Raw genomic sequence first — 19497 nt, 5'->3', positions numbered from 1 at the left:
TTATTACAAAAGGCATAATAATAATAATAATAATAATAATAATAATAATAATAATAATAATAATAATAATAATAATAATAATAATAATAATAATAATAATAATAATAATAATAAATTTTATATGTATAGGACCTTTCATACAAGAAGTGCAGCTCAAAGCGCTTTACAACAATGAAAGAAAAACATGAATACATAAAAACAAAACATTAATGTATGCGTACACAATTAATAAAGTGAGTTTAAAATAGGAGCGCGCTTTAATAAAATAAAGAATATATCATTAAGAAAAGGTAAAAAATAAAATAAAGATAAAATTAGGCTTAAAATGAAATTTACAAAAGATAATTAGTTAAATGCTCGGGTAAAGAAATGAGTTTTAAGTTTTGTTTTGAAAATATCTAGCGACCTGGCCTCCCTGATACCTATTGGCAGTGTGTTCCATAGTTTGGGGGCGTAATTGACAAAGGCTGCATCACCGATCTTCTTTCTGCTGTTGCTGGGAGCCTCCAATAAACCACCAGCAGATGATCGCAGGGTTCTTGGAGGTATATAGCTAACAAGAGAGTTTGCAATGTAGCTTGGTCCCTGGCCGTTGAAGGCTTTGTATAGAAGGAGAAGGATCTTAAAATCAATTCTAAATGTTACAGGAAGCCAGTGCAGAGCAGCTAGAACTGGTCTAATGTGCTCTCTCTTCTTGGTCCTGGTTAATAGGCGAGCTGCAGCGTTTTGGATGAGCTGAAGTCTATCAGTGTTTTTTTTCGGGAGACCAGTAAAGAGCGCATTACAGTAGTCAAGCCGGCTTGAAATAAAGGCATGAATCAGTTTCTCAGCATCATTTTGATTTATGAACGCTCTTACTTTGGCTATATTTCTAAGGTGGAAAAATGATGTTTTGGTCACCTTGTTAATGTGGGACCTGAAGCTTAGATCTGAATCTAAGATAACACCAAGACTTGGAACCTCGGATTTAATCCAGGGAGTTAATTTCCCCAAATTATTAAACAGCATTTCTCTTTTTGTTTTAGGGCCGATTAGCAAGATTTCAGTTTTATCCTCGTTTAACTTTAAGAAACTGCTGCTCATCCATTTATTTATAGCCAGAAGACAGTTGGTGATGGAGCTTATAGGTGTAGCATCATTGGGTTCTGCAGATATGTACAATTGTGTGTCATCCGCATAACTATGGAAATATACATTGTGCTTTCTGATGATGTCGCCAAGCGGCAGCATGTAAAGTGAGAATAATAGTGGACCAAGGCAGCTGCCTTGTGCAACCCCAGAGTGGCTGTCATGTGTGTTGGACACATGCTCTCCTCAGCTGACATAGAACTTTCTCCCTTTGATATATGTTCCGAACCAGTTTAACACACAGTCCGAAAGACGGACTAACCTTTCAAGACGATTGGTTAGGATATCATGCTCAATGGTATCAAACGCTGCATTTAGGTCTAAGAGGATAAGAATCGGCACCTTGTTTTCATCGGAGTTTAGTCTGAGGTCGCTGATTATTTTAGTAAGAGCAGTTTCAGAGCTGTGGTATGTTCTAAAGCCTGACTGAAATTCCTCCAGGATATTGTTTTCTTTCAGAAACGAGTTTATTTGCACTGAAACTATCTTTTCAAGTATCTTACTAATGAAAGGAAGGTTGGATATCGGCCTATAGCTGGTCAGTACATTTCCATCTAGGTTGGGCTTCTTTAGCAAAGATTTTACCACAGCTGTTTTAAAGGCATCTGGGAAGATGCCTGTTTGAAGGGATGTGTTTATAATGTTTAGGACATGACTTGAGACACTGTTGAATACCCGCTTAAAGAATGCTGTCGGTACAGGGTCAATACTTGGAGTGGAGGAGTTACACTCAGTGACAGTCTTGCAAAGCTCATTCAATGTAATACAGGTGAAGGTTCCCATGGTTACACAATTTTCATAGGATTTACTGAGATCATCTATGTTTATATCGGCAACAGTGCTGGCTCTAATTGAAGTTATCTTACGAGTGAAGAATAATGCGAGTTCTTCACATTTTGATGCAGAGAACTGTGGGGGTGTGGGGGCAATGTTGAGTAGTTGATCAATAGTGGAGAATAATATTCTAGAGTTTCCAGTGTTCTCTGAAATAATCTTCGAAAAGTAATCCTTTCTTGCCAGACAAATGACATGGTGTCGGGAGAGCAATTGCATTTATTGGCTCAAATAGCACAAAACATATGTGAAATACTTTTTATTAATATTTACAATATAAATATAAGAAAAAGTCTCATATTATTCTTATCGAACTTTTCATTCAGCTCCTCCGTGAACGTGCAGTTTGGTTTCGGCATTGCTTGTAAACACTCGGTCTAAGCTGACTAGCCCACCCTACATTCACACGCACACACAAACCCAAAGTGACAATCAGCAAAGGAGGAGAACATTTGAGGAGAAAGGCGTGACTTATTTGCGAACCATACTGAGAAACCTGGAATTGAGTGAAACGGAACGGAGTGGCACTTCTATTGACAATGTACTGTACATGTATTAAGTTTGAGGCAGTCCGAAAAAGTCCCGGAAGATTTTGAAATTGCCCCCAGACATCTTTTTAGCTCTCTAAAGTAGGACAGAAATATACAATTTTGAAACCTGGCATCTGGACCCATCTCACAAGTGAACAAATCGGGAAAACAGTTCAAATTCCTTGCACATTTGTTTTTTAAAAGAGCCAAGGTCTGTCTATCCATTAACAGCAATTTTAAAATTGTTACAAAGCAGTGTACAATCTTTTTTTTTTTTCAAAATGGTTCCAAAGAGCAATACAAAATGCACCCAAATGGCGTCATGGGGAAGTCTAATACTCGTACCTCGGGTACGTCATAAATTAGTGATCAAATTGACCAGATTATAAAATTGCCCTGTCCAAACCAGTAAACTATTAAATGAGTTAACCAGGTGACACACTGTTTGTCTTTATTATTTTATTATTTTTTGGGTCAATTAAACAAGGTAAAACAACAGATGCTATAATAATAATGCATGGTAAATTTAACAATAAGTGAATGAAATATAAGAAATTAATGATGAAAATGCACGGTAAATCTAAGAGAATAATAACATGGTAAATTGGACAAAGGAATAATAATGCATGGTAAATCATCATATCACATGTTAAGTCAAGAAGAAGTCAACAGAATCATAACGCTTGGTAAATCTAACAAAAAGACTAATGCATGGTAAATCAGTCATAATGCATCCATCAATGGTAAATCAAACAGAACGATCATGGAAGGTCAATTGCATTCATATGATTACTCGCCACATGCATTGGCGCCTTTATCCAGCGCATAACGCTCCGTGGGCATCTTACACATGTAGCCGTTGAGTTCCGTGCACGACATCATCTTCCATTTGCCAGACTGAAAGTCCAAGTGAGATTGATTTTAATGCAAAAAAACCTCGTCTCCGACGAGCGGGTCAATCGTTTCCGCACCCACCTGGCTCAAGGCGGCCACGCAATTCTCCAACGCGTCGCCAAGTTCTTCCGGAGCCCAGTTGGTGAAGGTCACCTTCTGGTGGTCCGACCACGCGAATTCGCCGGGAACCACCGGGGCGTTCAGTTCGATCCATGTGTCGGCGAGGGCTGCAAACAGCAAGAGAGCTCTCATTTGCTTTCCAGATATGGTAGCAATCAAGCAGTTGCGACGCTTGGCGAGCGCGCACCTGACGTCAGGAGGTCTTGCAGCCAATCCTGCTCAACCTTGGAGCGAATGGACACCAGCTTGGCATTCAGACGGGAGCAGTTTTGTCGAGCGCCGTACCACGTCTTTCTCTCATCAAAACGTTTGTAGCAAAAGTCCGCAAACTCCTCCCATTCAGGTCCCAAGCATCTCGGCTCTGCGCGCAAGATGGCGTCACATGATGAAGTATGCTTTCTATTCTAGGCAGCCTACTCACCCTGGTCTTCAAAAGTGTACGACGGAGATCGAGCCAAACCGTCATCATTGCTGTAGACAGTAAAGTGAGAATGAGCCGGGCGTCTTCAAATAGACGCTGCATTGAGAGCCAACCTCGAGGTGATCCCGTTCCTGGCGGAGCTATTGTAGGCCTCCTGTGGGTCTCTCTTCAGCAAAGACACAATTCCTCCAATCGCGTTCTCAATGACGCCCGAGTGAATGGCAGCCGCGCAGATGTTTGACTCCTGCACTCAGAGAACATTTCAGACAAAGAAGAAAAACTCTGCTGGCAGGTCGTGGACTAATTAACATACTTGTTTGTAGATCTGTGTTCCATAGACCGTGTAGGTTTGGGCGCAGCCTGGCGGGCACCGGACCCTGCGGGAGACCTTGAGTTACGAGGAGGCTTTTCCGCAAGAAAAATTGATGGCGGGTTTGACTCACGTCATTGAACTGTCCAGGACGAGGCCGACGGCTGTGCTGCTGCATAAGATGTCTGCGGGTCAGAAGGGCAAATCAAAGGCTGTTTCTTGCTGGTTTTTCCACTGCACTCCAAACGTCGGTACTCACCGCGAAAAGTCTCGTCAGGCGTGCACCCTAAGACGTCAAAGCGAAGGCCAAGAAATCTTGGCAGGAGGCGGACGTACTTGGCAAACATGAGCCTGGTTAGCATGTGCGTCCCCAAAGCAAGCTGGAAACAAAACACGCGCGTTTGCAATGAATGACAACAGCCTGGATGACAAAATTGGAGTCGGCTACCGCTCGCTCACCTGCTCTGGGTAGCGATGCCAAGTCTCTCCGTCAGTACTGAACTCCAACTCAAATACGTTGGAACTTTCCAATTGGTATGTACACCCCTGGGTCACAATGCCCGTCACCTTGAAGCGCTGACCGAGGTTCACCTGGATCCAGCTGCCGACTGAGGGCGGAAGGCATTCCATTGCATTGCTCAGGATAACAAACGACCAACAACTACGACGGAGAGCTGTGGTGTTTTCTTTTTTTACATACGTATTTTGGACGGTATCCAGCAACCGCTGCCCCCCAGACGCGCTTTGTGAGGTTCGGCATTGATCGCAGAGGAAGAGGCTGAAAAGGAGGAGTCTGGGATTGTCTCGCCAGCGAGGCCCAGACTGTCAAGACACACTGAGGAAAGACAAAAAGGTGGAAAAGTGCTCATTCACTCTCACGTCTGGCCAGCCGTCCGTCCCTAGCCGACGCGCTTTCTGGGGATCCGTTGGATTCTTTCCTTGTGAAGCCCACCTTTCTCCTCACAGCTGTAGACGATGTGGAGGTATTTGGAGACACCAGGGCAGGAGTCCGTACCCGTAGGGTGAATGGGGCAACGCTGATGTTTGTCACACAATGCTCTAAAGTGAGAGAGAGCCCCTTTCATCCTGCAGCGACCTGCAAATGACAACACAGCACCATTTGATGCACATTTCATTCACATACCGACTTCAACTGGTTGCAGGACAAAGGGAATTTCAATGGTTAGTGACTGAAGCAGGGGTGGCCAACCAGTCAGAGACTAAGAGCCACATTTTTTACTGTGTCATCGCAAAGAGCCACATCATACACATGAGCACACATGACCGCCCCCCCCCCCCCCACACACACACACACCCCCCTCTGCTCAGCCAAATTTACTGTGTGACATTATGTCACGCACCAACATGATAATGACAAATTGACTCCTACAGTACTAAAACCACAGACCAAAGACCACATTTTCAACAATGAACATTGTGTGCATTGTCTCACACAGACAAAAACTCTCAGTTCAACAAATTCCACAAACAAAAACATAAGTTTTTTCACTTACTATGTGTGGCAGGACAGACCATTCGTTTTAGTTTGTCGTTTTCAGGAGACAAGATTTCAATAACGTCACTGAGGTATTTTTTAACGAACTCCGCTTCATTGTATGGCTTTTTAGCCCGCGCAATGTTCCAAGCCAATTGAAACAATCCAAGTGTGACAGTCTGAGTGTTTCGTAATTTCTTGGAAAAACTGTTACCCATTTTTCTGCCTGTGTCCAAACTTGTGCTTGCGAAATTCAGTCCCTTTTGCAAAGTCCTTATCGATATTGGCATGAAGTGAGCGGAAGTGGCGCTGAACATTTGAAGCTTTTAAATGCGCTAATGACGTCCGACATATCAGGCAGAATGGCTTGCCATTGCGTTCAACAAAAAACAACTTTAACTCTGTTAAAAACGTCCTGTGTTCATCGTCATATATTCGTTTAGCTGTGCATTTTTTCCTTGCCATTTTGAGAGCAAAATTGACACTCCTCAAATGGGTTTGTCCCTCCTCCTTTGCGGGATTTCACCTAACGCGCATGCGCGTTTGACCAAAATACCATATTGAACTCAAGCGAAGCAAATACGCATGAAAAAAACCCACAAATGTTGATATGAACGTAAAAGAGCCGCATGAAACCAGCCAAAGAGCCGCATGCGGCTCGCGAGCCGCGCGGGTTGGCCACCCCTGGACTAAAGCGTCCAAGTCCATGCATGTTGATATTGAATAATAAACGCCTCCAGGACAGCGAGCTAAAATCAACAATGCCACTGGAGGATTCTTACCGTGTGATCTGGCACCGCCACTCGGACAGACGTTGCTACGCCTCCGTCCGAGGAAAGCCGACTGTACGCGGATGACGCGTGCATCGGAACATTCAAGGAATCTCAAATCGTCTTGGCAGACAAGTTCCTCCTTGTAGCCTGAGAGTGAGAGAGCACAACCGTTGACTTCTCTCCGTCTTTTTTTTACAGAGACGTTGAAGGTGACTTACCGTCATGTAGCAGCAGCTGGGGTTTTGCTGTCTTTCCTAGAAGCGGGAACCAGAACGTGTGATGAAGGTCCGCCCACCGTGGGGCGTCACATCTCACTTACCTTTTCCTCTTTTCTTGCAGACGTAGCCTTTCATGTTGTCGCACTTGTCACGCTTCCAGTCACTGCTGCCGGTGCGCAAGGAAAGACATTTCCCCCCGTTGGCGTCACCTGGAGGGAGGGAGGGGGGGGAGACAAGATCTGAGCGAGCGCTCATCCGTTCCTCCAAAGTGCAGCTGACAACCGCCTCAGCCCGACCTTCGCTCGAGTGGAGGTAAGAGAAGGGGGATCCGTCAGCCCACTTGCCGCCGTCACCCTCGATGCCTCCGTTGGCGCCCAACCACAGGGAGGCGTCATCGCCCATCAGAACCTTGGCGATACCTTTGGATCCCAAAGAGAACATGCACGATTCCAAAACGACTCACACATGACTACAACTTGACGGGTGTGGCACAGCCATGACAAAGTGCTAACAATACTGCAACAAAGAGTGAAGCCAAAAAACAAACAAGCAAAGCTGGCCATATCTCAGCTTGATCACGTTTCAAGTTGGAAAGGAAGGTGAAGTAGGGGAAAAAAAAAAAAGTTTCTTTCTCAAGTCATGCGCAAATTCACGACCAGCCAACCCTTTATGAAGCCCTGCTCATCGGTGTCGGTGATGCTGAGCAGGTCCCCTTCGAGGAGTTTGCAGTCGTCTTGCGCCTTCTGCCAGGTCTTGGTGGGCTGGCTGATCATCAGGTAGCAGAAGTCGTTGGTGGGGTTGTCCAGCCACCAGCCGCATTTGTAAGTCCAGCCTGCGAGCCAGACGGCGTAAGACAGCGGCAGTGCGGCATGAGACAGCGGCAGTGCGGGACACCTACTGACTAGGCTGACTGATGATGCCAGCCGTCGAGTCCCTCCGCGCTTGGCTGCAAGGAAGGGGGTCAAATATCAGCAAATGCGATGGATGCGTCCAAAAAGGAGCGCTCGGGAGCGACGTTTGCACCTGTTTTGCAGAAGAATGGCCGCGTTGTTGAGCACTCACAGCCACTCAACTCCCCAACAGAATTTGGGAACGCACAGTCCCCCGTGGTGTCTTTTTCCCACCGTTTGTACTCCTGCGGACGACACGCGTGTATTGGACTCCCAACGCCCTTCCTGGGCTCACTCGCGCCCATTTCCCCTCCAAAACAAGCCAATCGTTGAGCGGCATTTCTCCCCTTTTTTTTTATGCTGCTCAAATTTGGACTTTCCCAGCGCAGCTTTTGAAAAATAAGCAATTCACTTACAAAGGTTGTTCCGTCACTCCACTTGTAGTCGTCGCCCGTCGTTTTCTTGAGTCCCACCAAAGCAGATTGTGAGGTCTGCGAGTGATCTTGAGGGAAGGAAGGAAGGACAAGAAGAGTTTCAGGGCGAGAAGAGCTTCAGGCAAATGACGAGTGCGGAGGTTCAACTTGGTGCTCACCATACACAAATTGGGCCTCTTGCTTAGAGTGGACGCTAGCCAGGTGGCCTCCCCGGACTTGACAGAACTTCTCGGCATCGTCATAATTTTCATACGTCTTCTCGTAACGGTAACAATAATCATCATAGTGGAAGGAGTTGTCGTCGCAGTAGTCAGCTGGGCCCGCAAAGAAAAACGTTACCGTGACAAGACGGCCAAAGTGCAAATAAGTGTGCTGCAACTCACTCTTCACGACAGCAGGACCACGTTTGGGGGAACACGTCTGTCCCTCTGGGCAGCCTGCACAAAAAAAGACCCGTTTGCTTCTTTCATTGGCAACGTGAGCACGGACGTGCAGGCTTACTCTGCGGCCGTTTGCACATGTAGGCCAACGAGGAATGACAGGAGCCAGACCTCCACTTGCCGGGCTCACCACTTCCCCCTTGGTTGACGTAGGCGCAGGACGCAACGGCGGCGCTGTCGGGAGAAAAAAAAAGGAATATTTTCCAGTTTTTATTTTTCCTCCCAAAGTGTCCGTCTTCAAAATTGGTTCCAGAACCTGCGCCTGACAACAGCATGCAGACTTGTGAGGTCTTACCTTTTGAGTTGATTTGGGGCCCAGTTGGTGTGATTTATTGTCTCGCCATCAGACCAGGCCAGCGTCTGGATCCCGCCTTCAAAGCGACACCAGGAGTCGTCGCATTTCTGCAGGGAAAAACAACAACAGTCCCAGTTGTTTCTCCAGACTCCACTGCCGCTTCCATCTCACCTGGTTGGAGAGTCCCAGCCAGAAGGGGGTGTCCTTGTCCATGGTCGTCTTCACAAAGTCTTCCTCGGCCGAGGAGGTGATCGAGACCAGGTCGCCGCCCAGCCAGACGCAGTGGTGCCAGGCCCCCAGCCAACCGTTGGGGACTTCCATCTTCTTGTAGCAGCTGGAGTTGCGCTCGGTCCACCCGGGATCACACTTGCTGTCTGAGGGCACAACTTGGGGAAAAGGCGGACAGATCAGAGCACACTCCTGTTTTTGCCCTGCAGTCCACTTTTGAGCAAAGGGTAATTTTCTCGGGTCGGGCAAATTGGAAGATCACTCGACGTGGTTAAGCTCAGCCCAGTGCATTTTTTGAAATGATTCCGGAAAATTCCCCTTCACGCTTGAGAAACAACCCGGCCGCACGCACACAAAGTGCCGCTGTGCAAGTTAAGACGATGCAAAAAGCATTCAACACGTGGCTGAGTACTTCACAAAAATGAACAAAAAACTGCACAGAATTTGTCGGTTGGCATGGTGTGACTCCAGGATCATGTGTTTTTGACGCTCAGTCTGACTTACCGTCAAGAGTCGGCGCTTTCACTCCTGCGAGAGGAAACGAAAAGACAGACATTAAGGCACAGACGGAGGTCAAGGGGCGATAACGGTCGGTGGGGCGTCATGCCTCACTTACCTTTTCCTCTTTTCTTGCAGACGTAGCCTCTCTTGTTGCCGCACGGGTCGTACTTCCAGTCGCCGCTGGCAGTGAGCAAGGAAAGACAATGCCCCCCTTTGGTGTCACCTGGAGGGAGGGAGGCAGACAAGATCTCAGTGCTCCTCAGTTCCTCCAAAATGCAGCAGACAACTGTCTCCGACCGACCTTCCCAACGGCGCTTGAACGTGAACGAGGATCCGTCAATCCATTTGCCGTCATCGTCATCGAGTGAGACATCGGCGCCCAACCAGAGAGAGGACGCTTCTCCCTGACTCTTGAAGAGAACTGTGGATCAAAAGAGAACATGCAAGAAGAATAGGGGGATGTTAGCCAAGATGACGAGTAGTAGAATCAACACCAAGCCAACAATAACAGTGCGGTATACTGCGCTCGAACTATTATTTCATGTTCCAATGATAACATATGCACTTATATGGTTTCATATGCACTTATTGATACACAATGTATGTTTAAAAAAAAAAAAGGGTGACACTACTTTGCGGGTGGATGTGGAAGGAAGGTATTAAACACTGGAGCTAAAAACACAAAGTACCCGGCTTATTGTATTGAAATCGAGCGATCGATACACAATATGAAAGCAGTGGTCAATGAATGTTTTTTTTTTTTTGTCAATGTGGGTGGGACTGCCAGCTAGCAGGAAAAACACAGGATCCAGTCAGACTCGGCTGCTCAATCCATATATTTCTTGGTGTAGAAGTAAAACCTCAACTGATGACAATGATATTGATATGTGTAGCATCCACAAAAGTTCTTGATGAAATTGCACAACCACTGACTCACATATGCATTATGTCTTACATCTGGTAGATTTCCAAAGGATATGAAAATAGCTACCACTGTAGAAATAGACTAATTTCACGCCATTCTCTCTCTCTGCTCTTTCAGTTCTCCGAGATCCTTGAAAAGGTTTCACAGAAAAACTCGACAAACTTTGTTGAATACAGAAAAGAAAAAAGTCAATATGGATTCTCAGCGCAACATCAATGGCACTAATGGATCCTATCGAGAGCGTCACACACACAAATAAAAGGTGATGGGTTTTTTCACAGCTCTAAAGAAAGCATTTGACACAATAAATCAGGGCATCAGAGTGGACTGGGTGAGGAGCGACTTAATCAACAGGCAGCAATTTGTAAAAATTGGAGATCAGACTTTTTGCCCATAACATGTGGAGAACCTCAAGGGTCGGCTGTCCTTGCTCCTAAACGCGATCATCGTGCAGTAATGCAGCAAAAATAATGAAATGCATTTTGTTTTGCTCGTGATACAAACATCTATTGCGCTGTGGACAATTGACAGCAGCTTATGGAAACAACCACAATTTGATGGAAACAAAATTTGCATGATTTGCAAAATACACATATCAAACCTCATTTGGAAGGGAAAATTGACTTCTGAAATAAAAGTCCTGCGTGTGACTGTTGACAATAAAAATCAGCTGGAAATCATGTCAAAACAAAAATGTCAAAGTCAATTCGGAAGCATAGGGGACTCCAGATACCGACATCTACTCAGATTACTGTGTGGGGAATATGGGGTAACACCAAATAAGTCAAGCGATAAGAAAAACAACAAGGAGAATACAAGCGCACTTTTCATGATACCAGACAAAACTTTTGTCACTCAGGGATCTCGATCAAACACAAGACAGCTCAAATTATGATGTACACAGCAAGATATGGTGACCTTCTTCCTAGCGGGAGACACTTTTTTTTTTTTATGGAAAGGCAGGCAGGGTGGCTATCATCTGAGACGGAAACTGAATATTAGGCGTGGAAAAGTCTGCTGAACAACTATAAAAATGTGTATTACTGTTTGTGGGGTGAAATTGTGCAATGGTCGAGAAAATGAGCACACGTAAAAACTGCTCAAAAAAGTGTATCAAATCTGGTCTCTTAACATGCCTGAAAAAAAAGACAAGTGACTACACACAGGCAAAAGGGAATCTGAAAGTGTGTCTCTTTTATTGATTTGTATGTTGAAGTATTTGTTGAATGGATTAGGGTGGGAATCTAAAAAGCTCTGCTTCCTCCTACTCCAGCATTCTTTGGTGTTTTTGGGTTCTTTTGTTTTCATTTTGGGTGACTTAGATATGGCACTTTATTTTCCTATTTACGTGTTTTAAATATGTGCAAAATAAACAGAACTTGTTCGTGGCCAATATTTTAATTCACGGCCGCCTACCGTGCACTAAGCCCTGCTCGTGCGAGTCGGCGATGCTGAGCAGGTTCCCTTGGTAGGCTTGGCAGTGGTCTTGCGCCTCCTGCCAGGTCTTGGTGGCCTGTGGGATGATCAGGTAGCAGAAGTCGCTGGAGGGGCGGTCCAGCCACCAGCCGCATTTTTCAGTCCAGTCTGCGAGCCAGACATAAGACGGCGTTACGCAAGACAGTGCAAGACGGACGGCGCCAGTGCTGGACACCTACCAGGTTGGCCCACCAATGGTGGCAGCTGTGGACGCCCTCCGCCGCGCTTGGCTGCAGAAAAAGGGGGTATAAGCAAATGCGGGACCCGTCCAAAAGGAGCGCTCGGGAGCGACGTTAGCACCTGTTTGGCAGACAACTGGCTTCTTGTATTGGCATTTGACGTTCAGGAAGATCCGTGCCCCAGGACCTATTATTGCACAGTCACCACCGGAGAAGTGCCTGTCATTGAGGTCTTCGTAGTCCTGCGGACGAGATTTTGGACAGAACTTTAAGCGTGTTGCATTTGATCTGGTCGTCTTCCTGCCGCATTTCCTCACTTAATGGCGTACCTTCTCTCATTCAAGTTTCACTTTGGTTTGTCGGCTTCACTTTATTGTCAGTCAAAGTACTATGAACATTGCAATGAAATGAAGCATGTTGTGCCCTCTCTGGCAAGCCAAAGGTCTCATGCACAATGCAACTAACCCTGAAGACCTAAAGACAAACCAGAGGCACCATCCAGGATAGTTCCTGGACATCTTAACTGCCTCCTCGCTGTCTCTAAAATCAGAGCGCCAAAAATGTGTCATCGGCTGCCCGATGCTTCAAGACAAAACGGATGCCTGCAAAGCGACTTTTCCAAAGGCCTCCTGCAATTCACTTACCAAAGCTGTTCCGTCATTCCACTTGTAGTCATTGCCCTTCTTCTTGAGTCCCAGCCAAATATCATATCTTACACACTCATCTTGATGAAAGGAGGGAGAACAAGAGCTTCAGGGCAAGAAGAGCTTCAGCCAAGTGACGACTACGGCGGTTCTTCTTGGTGCTTACCAAACAGGAATCGGACATCTCGCTTAGAGTGGACGAGAGGCAGTTGGGCTCGCCGGGCGAGACAGAACTCCTCAGCATCCTCTTGAGTTTCACGACTCTCGCCAAAAAGATAGCAATGATCGCCATAAAGGATGTTGCTATCGTCGCAGTCAGAAGCTGAGGCCACAAAGAAAACCATTGAGGAGGAAACCATGACCAGATGGTGCAAATAGGCGTGCTGCAACTCACTCTTCACCACAGCAGGACCACTTTTGGGGGAACACGCCGGGCAGTCTGCATAGAAAAAGACCCTGTTTGAGCTTTTCTCCTTTCAAAGTCAACCCGATTACAAACATGCAGGCTTACCCAGCGGCCGTTTGCACATGTAGGCTAAGGAGGAAGCGCAGGAGCCAGACCTCCACTTCCCGGAATCCTTCCAAACCTTTTGGTTGACGTAGGCGCAGGACGCGACGTCGGCGCTGTCGGTAGATTAAAAAAAAAAAAAAAAAAGAACGTTTTCCTATTTTTCCTTGAGTGGTCATTCTCAAACTTGGTTCAAGAACCTTTACGCCGACGTCTCCGCCTGACAACAGCATGCAGAGTTGTGAGGTCTTACCTTTCAAGTTGATTTGGGGCCCAGTTGCGGTGTGTTGTTGTCTGGCCATCAGACCAGGTCAGCTTCTGGCTCCCGCCTTCAAAGCGACACCAGACCGTGTCACATTTCTGGGGGGAGAAAAGAAAACAGTTCCAGTTGTCGCCGCAGAGTCCACTGCCGCTTCCGTCTCACCTGGTTGGAGAGTCCCAGCCAGAAGTGGTTGTACTTGGCCATGGTCGTCTTCACAAACCTTTCCTCGGCCGAGGAGGTGATCGAGACCAGGTTGCCGCCCTCAGAGAGGCAGTGGTGCCAGGCGCCCAGCCAACCGTTGGGGAATTCCACCTTCTTGTAGCAGCTGGTGCCGTATCCGCGCCACCCGAGAGCACACTGGTTGGCTGAGGGCACAATTTGGGGAACAGGCGCACAGATCAGAGCACACCGATGGCATGTTTTTACTCGATGCTCTTCATTGGGCGCATGGCAACCGATTGCACGAGGATTCTGTCAGGGGGGGCAATGCTCATTGTCCCTTTGGCCCCTTCCAAAAACTTGCCTGTTTGGGGTGAGCTGCTGATTGTTTGCATCAAAGTATCACTTGTGCCTGCCAAGGATTGATTGATTTACTTTTATTTCTTCACAACATCATTGATCATGATTACATGTCCACAGATCATGACATGAGATTGCACACAACTGCCCCAAAGTTCTGCTATTAAGCTTCAGATTTACAGTGGGGCAAACAAAGGATGTAGTCAGCCACCAATTGCGCAAGTTAAACGATGCCTGTCATTTTCATCAGAGGTACTATGAGAGACAAAATGAATCGAACTCAATTGAGCCACCAATTGCGCAAGTTAAAAGATGCCTGTCATTTTCATCAGAGGTACTATGAGAGCCTAAATGAATCGAACTCAAACTCACAGTGTTAACACTTCATCTTCACCATCAGCAATCCCCACCCACAAGTCACGCACGTGTGGCAAATCGATGACCAATGACGTAAGCCCAAATCAGGTCCTCGCACATTTCACCACTGGAGGGTGCTAAAGCACAAGGCAACTCAGCAACTGTAACATTGCAACAGTTGGACCCCGCTCCACTCTTTTTAGAAGAAGGGCTTTTAAACTGCGGGCTCAGTCAGGTTAACCGAATAAGCACGGGCCTCGAATGGACTCTGAGGGGCAAATGCCATATTCAGATGAACACGCACTGAAAATCAGAGTCTCTTGTAAAAGTCCGGCTGAATTTTGCAAAGAATTTCACTGAGAAAACTAAATGAATTTTTTGAGAGAGAAATTCATTGAGAAAAAGAAATGAATTACTACTAAGTGAATTCTTTGAAAACACATTTAGATGGTGCAAATGGAACACTCACGGCAGAAATGTTTGGAACTGTGTCGCAAGTTCTTTTTGTGTGCGATAACAGAACAAACAGGAGCGTGTGATTATTTTCTGTACAGGAAGTCAACCATATTGTTATCAAGCCTAAGAAATCAGGCATGTGGTGCCCACAAGTTATCTGCTGAGCACTGACAATTGTCAATGGGAAAACAATACCAGCCATCTGTTTTTCGGGGGTTTCGTTCGATTCGAGCCAAATTTAATCAAGTCGATATTGTCCCGATTGTGAAAGATAAGGCTGGCACAATAAATAGCAAAGACAAATCATCTTTGCTCGTAAGTAGGTCTTGTATAAATAAATCATCAAATGGATTTGTGTTTTTATTGATATCTCTTTGATGAAGTTTTTGATCATATAATTCATGAGGCATTTTTGTTCATGAAAAAATAGTTCTTGTAGAAAGAGCTGAAGAAATTATTATTGTTCAATTATAATGATTATTTATCATTTATAATTTCATTACAATGTATATAATTTTTAATTATTATTAATTATATTTAGATGAAAGAAAACGAGAAATAGCTTTATAATAGAGGCGCTAAGAACTATCTGTTGTATAAAGGGCTGTAAGAAATAATTATTCGTAATATGTCTCAATAATATCAATAATGATTAAATATTAGGGCTAAGAAATTGTTTAGTTAGGAAGAGCGCAGGTTCGTCAAGTAGTGCTTTACAAGTTCATGTGAAGTTGAGCAAGTTCGGGAGGAATAGTTCACGGCCAACAACGACGTTACTTGCTACGTGGTTGTTTTTGTTGCATGATAAGTAGATTGGTTGTTTTCGTGTTACTTTGTATCGTTATGTGGCGTGGAGAAATCGCAGACGTTTGAAACGTGTTGCTGCCTGCCATCCTTGGCCCGTCATTCATATTTCTCACATCTACCGCAAGAGGTCTCCCCAGACCACCGAGATGCGCTCGTCCGTCTGAGTGAGTGTCCTTTGAATGAGCATAGTAGAGACAGGTTGATTTCCTCTATAGGCCCTTTGGAATTACTTCAAAGTCAAGTTGTTCGTATATTCTGACAGAGGGGCAGCGAACACGAACGAAAATGATAAACGCACCTTAAAAAGCCATTTGAACGAACGAGAAAGGAATGGAAAGAACACGATTGGCAACGGTACGAAGGAAGCAATTGCGCTCACTCGAGCAAGAGTGACGTCATCAAAGTTGTACACAGCAACAGCATCAGAATAATTCAAAAGTTCACAAGAGCTAATTTCTGTGCTCAGAATTGGATCCATTGCAATAAAGTGTTTTGATCTCAGGCACCGTAATGTTTTGACAAGAGTAGAGGCAGATGCAGCCATGCGAACTCACAGTACAGCACATTTCATCACGTTGTCGACAGCGGTATTGTTTTAGCAACGAACTCTGTTGAACTGACTCTTTTTAATTGACTAAATTGCTTACCTGACACGCATGTCCAATATAGGCCAATCATGAGAATAGACCTCTCGAGTGCCTCCCACATCTTGGAGAGAGAGGGAGAGAGAGCGCAGGGGAAAAGAATCGCCTCACTGAGGGTCGCAGCGATTGCACTTCGGAGAAAAGAAATGACAACGGCCTGTGGATTCCAGTCTGGAGAAACAAATGGACGTTTGGTGTGCCTGCTTGCTCCAAGCCAGAGACAAGCCAAGCCCACACGCCAACCACGTCACGTAGTACAAAATATGGGAGTGGCGAGCGCGTGTGATGGACGCACTGTACCCTTTGAGTCCTTTATTTCTTTTGTTACTTTGATTCCTTTATTTTTTTTGGTTACTTTGTAAATGTTCTGGTGTATGCGGGAACAACAGCAAGAAGCAGTCAACTCATTTAACAGTAAATCGAAATCATGAAATCCAAGTATGAAAGTGGGAATGAAAGGAGGTGGAATTCAATGTATTCATTTCACAGTAAATCGAAATCATGAAATCCAAGCATGAGCGTGGGAATGAAATGAGGTGTAATTCAATGTATTCATTTAATAGTATATCGAAATCATGAAATCCAAGTATGAAAGTGGGAATCAAATGAGATGTACTTGTGATTGACAATGAGCGAGGAGACGATGAGCAAATGAATCTGAGAGAAATGAGGGGGAAACGTCAAGGCCCTTGAGTGCAATAATTTGCACGCCATGCGGGGATCTTGTGGCTTGTTGCCTCTTTGGGGGAAGCAAACGCTTGAGGACTCAGACGACTGCTCGATGGGATTGTTATCTCTTACACATTTTCAGGCACTTACACAGGGTCACCAGATTTGGGTTTTTCAAAAGGAAGATACCCTTTTTTGGGGGGGGGGGGGTCATGGGTGTGTCTGTGTATGTTATGACACAAATGACATGGTGTCTGAAGAGCAATTGCATTTATTGGTTCAAATAGCACAAAACATATGTAAAATACTTTTTATTAATATTTATAATATTAATATAAGAAAAAGTCTCATATTATTCTCATCGAACTTTTCATTCAGCTCCTCCGTGAACGTGCAGTTTGGTTTCGGCTCGTATCTCTTGGTATGGCGCCGTGAGTGGCTGCCTCCCAGCAGTGTTCTCTCTCTTTTCCTCTTTATTTCCTTCTTTTCTCCTTTTTCTTCTGTCTTTTTGTCCATTCGGCGTTGCTGGTGCCTTCTACAGCACCTCGGTACCTCTTCGGATCGGATATTTTATTTTATTTATCTTTTCTTCCTGGGACCGGGATCATCGGTCGAGGCCGGCGTAACTCTACGACAGCTTCCTGCTTATCCGACCAGCGATGACCGGGTCCCTCGCGTTGGCCTTGCAGCCGCAACACCTGTGGGGAGTCCGCTCCCTCGTGCTCGTCGGAACCAACGACTTTCGCCATGCTAGCCCCGTGGTGACCATCTGCACGTCCCCCGACAGGGTGCCCGGGACGCTGCTCGCACGTTTGCCTGCTTTGTGGTGTTTTCACCAATTCACCACCACGGTCCATTGGGCGCCGTTGAACTGGACTGCCCTTACACCCGTCGATGGACCCCGTGGAGGCTATTTTGTGTGTTTTGTGGTGTTCTCTTGTATTGAGGGGTGCTAGGTGGCCGCTGTTACTTTTTTTCCTTTGTCTTTTAGCTTTGATTTGCTTTGATGGCTTTTATCTTGTGCACTTTCTGACTTTCTTTGTGGCGCCGTTGTGTGGCAGCCTTATGAGAGCCTATTGAGTTGCGCTCATGCCATCTGTGTGTCTTTTGTATACCCGCTCTGTGGTATGGATACTGCTGGGGCCTGAATTTCCCCACCCCTGGGGATCAATAAATATTCAATCAATCAATCAATCAATCATTGCTTGTAAACACTCAGTGTAAGCTGACTAGCCCACCCTACATCCATACACACACGCACACGCGCACACACACACGCGCACACACACACGCACACGCACAGAGTGACAATCAGCAAATTGATACATTTGAGGAGAAAGGCGTGACTTATTTGCGAACCATACTGGGAAACCTGGAATTGAGTGAAACGGAACGGAGTGGCAGTTCTATTGACAATGTACTGTACATGTATTAAATTTGAGGCAGTCCGAAAAAGTCCCGGAAGATTTTGAAATTGCCCCCAGACATCTTTTTAGCTCTCTAAAGTAGGACAGAAATATACAATTTTGAAACCTGGCATCTGGACCCATATCACAAATGAACAAATCGGAAAAACAGTTCAAATTCCTTGCACATTTGTTTTTAAAAGAGTCAAGGTCTGTCTATCCATTTGTAGCAATAGCAAAATTGTTACAAAGCAGTATACCGTAATTTTCGGACTATAAGTCGCGTTTTTATTTTTCATAGTTTGGGGGGGGGGGGGGGGCGACTTATACTCAGGAGCGACTTATATATGTTTTTTTTTCCACAAATTTTTACTTGATCATTAACACATCACTTACTTACTAGTTGACCACTTCACATGTTATTTTTAGTATAGTTGATCACTTCACATGCTTTGATATCTTTATCTTGAACATATTCAAAACATGAAAAATAGAGAGAAAAAATCAAATAAAGCAATTAACACTTTAAAGCGCCATATCCTCTGGACATGTCCTCTGTCACCAGGATGACATTAAGGATGAGAAATTTGGTCGATGGATTTAATGATTTGGAGTGACACAAATGGTTTGATAATATTGTTGTTTATGTGATAGTTATTTAAAATATAGTTTATATATCGTTGTATGGGCCTTTGGAATATTTCGAACTGTTGACAAAGGACGATTGATAAAAGACGAGAAATTTGATCGATGGATTTGGAGTGACACAGATGGTTTGATAATATTGTTATTTATATGATAGTTATTTAAAAGATAGTTTATATATCTTTGTATGGGCTTGTGGAATAATTTGAAGTGTGGCGCGGCACACGGCATTGTTGACAAAGGACGATCGATGGATTTAATGAATTGGAGTGACACAGATGGTTTTATAAACGTGTTATTTAAGTACCGTATTTTCCGCCCTATAAGGCGCACCTAAAAACCTAAATTTTTATCAATAGTCAACAGTGCGCCTTATATAATGTTATATTATTAAATAACTGAATGTTATGTCAGACCCGTTCTCAGCTCCTTGTTTGTGCTTGTCACGTTAGCATACCGTATCGTTTAGCCTGTTGTTGCTCGTTCTTG

At 45.0% G+C, this 19497-nt stretch overlaps 2 protein-coding genes across 3 annotated transcripts; both read right to left on the bottom strand.

Moving 5' to 3' along the window:
- Positions 1 to 2936: 2936 nt before the first annotated feature.
- On the bottom strand, positions 2937 to 6916 carry LOC133159170 (uncharacterized). Of its 2 annotated transcripts, XM_061286187.1 has the most exons (14): positions 6825 to 6916; positions 6724 to 6759; positions 6515 to 6652; positions 5190 to 5333; positions 4938 to 5072; positions 4697 to 4845; positions 4497 to 4617; positions 4371 to 4422; positions 4241 to 4304; positions 4041 to 4171; positions 3928 to 3977; positions 3694 to 3867; positions 3468 to 3613; positions 2937 to 3389 (listed from the first exon to the last, which is right to left on the bottom strand). In XM_061286187.1, exons 1-14 carry the CDS (start codon positions 6856 to 6858, stop codon positions 3282 to 3284), a joined length of 1482 nt encoding a protein of 493 aa, XP_061142171.1. In that variant the 5' UTR covers positions 6859 to 6916; the 3' UTR covers positions 2937 to 3281. The 2 variants fall into 2 exon arrangements, with proteins under 2 accessions (XP_061142171.1, XP_061142170.1); XM_061286186.1 differs by lacking the exons at positions 6515 to 6652; positions 6724 to 6759; positions 6825 to 6916 and adding an exon at positions 5752 to 6245.
- On the bottom strand, positions 6884 to 16524 carry LOC133155242 (C-type mannose receptor 2-like). Its single transcript, XM_061280436.1, has 24 exons — positions 16292 to 16524; positions 13668 to 13870; positions 13497 to 13603; positions 13247 to 13359; positions 13130 to 13174; positions 12902 to 13057; positions 12736 to 12815; positions 12213 to 12333; positions 12092 to 12142; positions 11853 to 12020; positions 9813 to 9932; positions 9627 to 9734; positions 9515 to 9538; positions 8954 to 9156; positions 8783 to 8889; positions 8549 to 8661; positions 8431 to 8484; positions 8206 to 8361; positions 8030 to 8115; positions 7747 to 7858; positions 7622 to 7669; positions 7388 to 7555; positions 7003 to 7142; positions 6884 to 6889 (listed from the first exon to the last, which is right to left on the bottom strand). The coding sequence occupies exons 1-24, from the start codon at positions 16350 to 16352 to the stop codon at positions 6884 to 6886; spliced, it is 2550 nt and encodes an 849-aa protein (XP_061136420.1). The 5' UTR covers positions 16353 to 16524.
- Between the last annotated feature and the right edge of the window lie 2973 nt (positions 16525 to 19497).

Source organism: Syngnathus typhle, linkage group LG1 (genome assembly GCF_033458585.1).
Source record: "Syngnathus typhle isolate RoL2023-S1 ecotype Sweden linkage group LG1, RoL_Styp_1.0, whole genome shotgun sequence".
NCBI classification, from domain to species: Eukaryota; Metazoa; Chordata; class Actinopteri; order Syngnathiformes; family Syngnathidae; genus Syngnathus; species Syngnathus typhle.
This window is presented reverse-complemented; position numbering and strand designations above follow the sequence as displayed.